At 54.5% G+C, this 6,609-nt stretch overlaps 1 protein-coding gene across 1 annotated transcript in view; it reads left to right on the top strand.

Annotated features, from left to right (window-relative positions):
• Positions 1-6,609, top strand: part of EFL1 (elongation factor like GTPase 1) — a 56,722-nt gene that overhangs the window by 4,296 nt on the left and 45,817 nt on the right. The window contains exons 3-6 of the mRNA XM_006773570.2: positions 559-643; positions 3,500-3,633; positions 4,544-4,681; positions 5,769-5,983. Coding sequence (XP_006773633.1) covers positions 559-643; positions 3,500-3,633; positions 4,544-4,681; positions 5,769-5,983 — 572 coding nt within the window. The remainder of the gene's footprint in view (positions 1-558; positions 644-3,499; positions 3,634-4,543; positions 4,682-5,768; positions 5,984-6,609) is intronic.

Here is a 6,609-nt window from a genome sequence, read left to right as displayed (position 1 = left end):
CTTGGTGAATGGAAGAACGTTCCCCCAGGCTGCCTTCTGTGAACGGCTCAGGACCGCCCGTCATTCACGGCTGGAATCTGAATGAGCAGCCGCCAGGGAGGCTGTGTGGTCTGCCTGCATTTGCAAACTAGTTCATGTCTTTCAGTTTGTCTGTGTTCTCTTCCCCATGACAGACTAACCTTCCAATCCCCCCACCCCCTTAAAAAAGTCCAAAGGGCCTTTAGTTTAAAAGGTAAGCACGTAAGCCCGGCCGCTGTGGCTCAGGGGCTGAGCGTCGGCCTAGGAACCAGGAGGTCAGGGTTCGATTCCCGGTCAGGGCACAGGCCCGGGTTGTGGGCTCCATCCCCAATGGGGGGCGTGCAGGAGGCCGCCGGTCCATGATTCTCTCTCATCATGGATGTTTCAATCTCTCTCTCTCTCCCCTCCCTTCCTCTCTGACATCAGTAAAAATGTATTTTTTTTTTTAAGTAAGCACTTAACGCAGAAGTCCAGATCATTCCACTTGAATGTGACGTTTCCGTTCCGTGGGCAGTAAGGTGCCTCTGTTCGTTCCCGCAGCTACGGTACATGGACAGCCGGGAGGACGAGCAGATCCGGGGCATCACCATGAAGTCCAGCGCCATCTCCCTGCATTACGCACAGGGTAAGTCCGTCTCCGTTTTAAAGAAACAGAGTTCTGGACCGTCCGTTCTCTTCCCGGGCTCATCGCATGCCTCCGTTTCTTTGTGATCTACTCCACGTTCGGCGAAATGACGGAACTTTTTTTTTTATAAATAAATGGGAATGGCGACATAACCACGAAACGACGTTCGTCCAGTCCGACGTAACCCGAGGGCTGCCTGCAGCGTCACTGTTGGCAGAAGCCATGGTGTGCAGTCTGGCAGGAGCGTGGCTCACTGGTTCTCCGACTCCAGGGCCGACACCATACCTTGTAAACCGGCTCCCCAGGCACCTGTCTCGGGCCTCCTCGTCCCCAAAAGGCAGATCGGACTCTCCCGTCCTCAGAGCTCCCAGGAATTGCTTCCCATGCCCCCCTTCACCTCAGCTTCGTCTTCCAAGAACGTGGCACAGTGGGTTCTTCCGGGCCGTCCACGTAATCACAGGCCACGGACAAAGAAGCATCGCTGAGGGGCAGCTCGTAAGACACCACGTGATGAGTAACAACCCTACGCCCGTCAGAGGGGGGTGCTGGGCTGCCGTTTCAGCTCCAGGCAGAAACGGTGCTCGCCAGTGAAGGCACCTGGGGATGGATCAGTGCGACCTTCCCAGGACAGCAAGCTGCCCTCACAGCCCCAGCGCACTTGGGGGTCCTTCGCCCAGTGTCGTGCCGCCCGCCGCCCGCGGGTCTGGCCGCCCGGGATGAAACGCGTGCCACCCTGAGCAGCGTGGCCGAGCGTGTGGCTTTGGGGTTAGATGGGTCTGAGCTTCCCGCAGTGTTTGATCTCGGGCGGGGAACCTCAGGGTCGGTTCTAGCCGCGTGTCCCGCAGAAAAGCATGGAGCTTTCTGGGTCCTCGTGTTCCGCTCGGCAAAACTGGGCCGATGGGAGCGGCCACCACAAAGGGTAGTTGTAGGCCGACAGGAAGGAGTGTCTGCAAACGGCTTGGAACGGTGCCAGGCACACAGGCCGCCACGGGTGCGAGCCCCGACACATCATCAGTGTCACCTCGGGCACGGGCCCTGTCATCGGGCTGTTAGAGTCCCCTGGGGAGAGCCCGCGATGCGCCCCGTAACTTACCGTATTCAGCCCCGTGGAGTCGGAGCCCACAGGTTGAAGGGCAGAGTTACGAGAAGGAGCGAAAGTCCAGTATCTATGGGGGTGTTTGAGCATTTGAATAATTATTTTACCTCTGGAAGAGAATGATTTCACATTAGCAGTAAATGGGGAATGAGGGTAGAATGCTAATGAGTTATCGTTTTCCTTCATGGTTCACTTACGTTTTAAGGTTAAGTCTCTAACCTGGGGGCGGGGCCAGTCTCTCCGACGTGCTGGGACTGACATCGGCTTAGTGGGATGTGGCACTTCCAGCTGAAACGGTGTGTGTGGTCACCCGGCTGTACGCGTAACACGCGTGTGTGTTGTGAGCCTGGAGGGGAGACCATGCGAGAGCGCTTAGCACCCGGCTTGGCACGGAGCCGTCACTCCTTAAGTGTTTGTAGAATTGACTCGAACTCTCGACTGAGCAGATCCACGCCTGCGCTTTGAGGTTTTGTAGGGAAGTCGTCGGCCCACTGCTCTGTGTCTGTTGACGGCATTTCCCGTTTGGGCCCCTTTGAACAACCTTCCCTCTCGGGCGTCGGTCCTTGTATAGTCTCAACTTCCTAATCTGTGAAATGGGTATAGCAGTGTGTACCTGATAGGGTTATTGTAAGGGTTCAATAGTGTGTGATCAGCACATTACATTTGTTTACTTAGCACAGTGCCTGGCTCACAGGAGGCTAAATAAGTGGTAACTAGAATAATAAAATCTGAATGTTTTATTTTATTTATTTATTTTGGAGGAGGGGGTGAGAGAGAGAGAGAAACATTGATTGGTTACCTCCTGAAAGTTGGGCACAGGAGGAACCTGCAGTCCCTCCCCAGCAACCAGCCCCCATCACCCCGGTCAGGATTGGGCAAGATGGTCCCGATTGGCTCCAATTGCCGGCCAGGCTGAGGGACCCCACCCGTGCACAAATTCATGCACTGGGCCTCTAGTAAAAACCTAGGTATGTGCCCTAGGCTGGGAATTAAACCCACAACCCGCCCTAGCCGGTTTGGCTCAGAGGATAGAGTGTTGGCCTGCAGACTGAAGGGTCCTGGGTTCGATTCCCGGTCAGGGCTCATGCCCGGATTGTGGGCTCTATTCCCAGTAGGGGGTGTGTAAGAGGCAGCTGATTAATGATTCTCTCTTATTGAGGTTTCTATCTCTCTCTCCCTCTCCCTTCCTCTCTGAAATCAGTCGTATATAATAAAAGTGTAATATGCTAAGTGTCCAATCATTCCACCAGTTGCTATGATGTGCACTGACCACAAGGGGGCAGACGCTCCAACCGATAGGCTAGGGTCCGGCGATCAGGACTGGGCAAGACAGACTGGACACGCCCTAGAGCCCTCCTGCAGTCCCTCCCCGGCAGCCAGCCCCCTTCACCCCGGTCAGGATTGGGCGAGATGGCCCTGCCAGGCTGCGGGCCCCCCCCCCCCCCTGTGCACGAATTGGTGCACCGGGCCTCTAGTAAAAATGTATTTTTGAAAAATAAAAGTAAACTCAACCTTTCGGTCCCACGGCTGACACTCTAACCACTGAGCAACCCAGCCAGGGCAAGTCCGAATGTTTTATATAGACGCTGTTCGGAATCAGTAGTTTCGTCCACGGGAATTCCAGGTGGACTGACAGCTGCGGGTAGGGCCTCTGCCTTCTGTAGCCAGACATCATCTCCGCGCGCTCTTCCTCTGGAACGCCCGAGGCAGCACGTTGTATGCCTGCACGCTGACAGCGGCGTCCCCGCCCTCCATTCCAGGTGGCGAGGAGTACCTCATCAACCTCATAGACTCTCCGGGCCACGTGGACTTCTCCTCCGAAGTGTCCACGGCCGTTCGCATTTGCGATGGATGCATCATCGTGGTCGATGCCGTGGAGGGAGTCTGCCCACAGGTAGGGCGGGGGCTGTGGTGTGGAAATACGTCGCCGGTGAGAGGAGGTGCGGGAGGAGGAACTGACCGCTGATGGCCGTGTGCACTTAGACGTTTCACTGACAGTCACTGGTTTTACATTTGATGTTCAATAACCTCCCAGTCTGTGGTGGAGTTACCTCACCTAAGTTTTCAGGGTGACTTTAACTTTAGATTCTTTTTTTTTTAAATACATTTTTATTGATTTCAGACAGGGAGGAAGGGAGAGAGGGAGAAATAGAAACATCAGTGATGAGAGAGAATCATGGATCGGCTGCCTCCTGCGCGCCCCCCACTGGGGATCTGCCTGCAACCCAGGCCTGTGCCCTGGCTGGGAATCGAACAGTGACCTCCAGGTTCGTAGGTTGATGCTCAACCACTGAGCCACGCCGGCCGAGTGGGCTTGTCACTGTCTTTTACACAGTCTTATTTATCCTCAAGTAAATGGCCAGTTCTACAAAGGTAAGGATGATGTCTAGTCTGTACTTTTTTGCTGATGTGTTCTGCACTTTGTGAATGTCTAGTGACCACCTGTGCCTGACGGGCATAGTCCGAGTCATAAAGGAGTATGGAAATGAGCTGGTGATTAGTTCTTTAAAAAGTCTGTTTGTATTGATTTCAGAGAGAAGGGAGAGGGAGAGAGCGATAGAAACACCTGTGATGAGAATCACTGATTGGCAGCCTCCTCCATGCCCCCTACTGGGGATCGAGCCACAACCCGGGCATGTGCCCTTGACTGTAATCAAACCCTGGACCCTTTAGTCCACAGGTCAATGCTCTACCCACTGGGCCACACAAGCTAGGGCGGAATAAGCTGATTATTAATCAAGATTTCTTAAATGTGCTTTAATTTAATTTCAGATCACGAGTTTTCCCCTTTCTGTTTCCATCAGACACAGGCAGTTCTGCGCCAGGCCTGGCTCGAAAACATCCGGCCCGTGCTGGTGATCAATAAGATCGATCGCCTGATCGTGGAGCTGAAGTTCACCCCGCAGGAGGCCTACTCCCACCTCAAGAACATCTTAGAGCAGGTATCGCATTCTTTACTGCGGTCGTTTAAAAATCGGGGCTCGAAGAGGAGTTGCAAGGAAGTTGCTGGGTGGAGTCTGAGGCGTGGCTCTGGAAAATTCACGTCCTTAGAATTTACTCACTTCCCCACGTACGAGGCACACGTGCCGGCATCATCAGAGCACGGCAGAGGCGGCAGCGCACGCCTCCTCTCGGGGGCCCACTGGCTGGGAGCGTCCTCGCGCGTGAGGCCTGGACAATAGGTTTTAATGCTCTTTAATGTTTGAGATCTTGTCCTTCCGGTTCCACAGGGAGGCGATGTTAGGAGGCTGTTTGGTTTTTGTGTTTTGTTTTGTTTTAATTTTTTCCCAGAAAGATTGGATAGTTTCTGTGTTGGTTTTTTAAAAAAATATATTTCTTTGTTGATTTCAGAGAGGAAGGGAAAGGGAGAGAGAGAGAGAGAAACATCCATGATGGGAGAGAATCATGGATCAGCTGCCTCCTGCACGGCCCCCACTGGAGATGGAGCCCACAACCCGGGCATGTGCCCTTGACCAGGAATCAAACCCTGACCTCCTGGTTTATTGGTTGATGCCCAACCACTGAGCCACACAGGCCGGGTGTGGATTTCTGAATAATAGCTTCCATCGTCTCTCTGAGGTCGGAAATAAGATGACTTGAGAGTGAAAATGGTTGGGAGTCAGAGGTCGGGAAGGGGCCTGCGGAGAGTGGTGACAAGTTCACATACTAGCTGATGTGCGACATGGCCGGGCGAAGGCCGACTAAGGCTGCAAACTAGGATCCTGGGAGCCCTGAGTTCCCGGGACACCAGGCCTCAGTCCTGAAATACAGGTAAAGGGACAACACATTCGTGTTTGCATTAAAATAGTCATCGCAAGAATGCCCCGCAGAAGCCGACAGCCTAGCTGTGCTGGGGTCAGAAAGAACCGGTAATAACACGGAAGTTATTCATTGTTGTCAATGTCAACCTCACCTGAGCCCAGGCGGGGACTGACGGGGTTCCGGGCGTGGCCAGTGCTCGTCACGGGGTCTCCCGCCCCGGGCGCCAAGCCGCCGACTGACCCTCTGCCGTTTCACCCTCTCTCCTAGATCAATGCGCTCACGGGAACTCTTTTTACTTCTAAAGTCCTAGAAGAGCGGGCGGAGAGAGAGAGCGAGCCCCCCGGGACCCCGGGGGCCGGCCCGGCGGAGCAGGTGTACGACTGGAGCGCGGGCCTGGAGGACACGGACGACTCCCACCTGTACTTCTCCCCGGACCAGGGCAACGTGGTCTTCGCCAGCGCCATCGACGGCTGGGGCTTCGGGTGGGTCCCGTCCCTCAGATCCAGCCTCGCTGTGGCTTCCAGACACAGCTGATGTGTGTGCTTTATATTTCATTGATGTCAGAGACCAGGGGAGAGGGAGAGAGAGAGAGAAACATCCATGATGAGAGAGAATCACAACCGGCTGCCTCCTGCACGCCCCCCACTGGGGATGGAGCCCGCAACCCGGGCCTGTGCCCTTGACTGGGAATCGAACCCTGACCTCCTGGTTCGTAAGTCATTGCTCAACCACTGAGCCACACCGGCCGGGCTACACAGCTGATCCTTTAAATGGAACTTTGTGTTTTGAGATCATTGTAGATGCACCAGAGTTGTAAGAAGGAATACAGATTCTCTTTTTACTGATCGCTGAGGTAGCAGCCACACAAGGCAACCAATTGATGTTTCTGTCCTGTTTCTCTCTCCTCCCCTCCCTCCCTCGCTTTCCCCCTCCCTCCTGAGTCTCTCTCAATAGAATCCATAAGAACATGTCCCCGGATGAGGATTAAACACAGTAAAAGGGGCCATGGCATGAATTCTGCTTCACGGGGAGGTAGAGAGACGGGACAAGACATGGGCCCTGGAGCCCGACTGTGTGGGCTGCTGCCCAGCTTCACGTGCTCCCTGTG

The sequence above is a fragment of the Myotis davidii genome, unplaced genomic scaffold (genome assembly GCF_000327345.1).
Source record: "Myotis davidii unplaced genomic scaffold, ASM32734v1 scaffold2707, whole genome shotgun sequence".
In the NCBI taxonomy this organism is placed as follows: domain Eukaryota; kingdom Metazoa; phylum Chordata; class Mammalia; order Chiroptera; family Vespertilionidae; genus Myotis; species Myotis davidii.
Note: the sequence above shows the minus strand (reverse complement) of the source record. Positions and strands in the feature narration are given on the sequence as shown.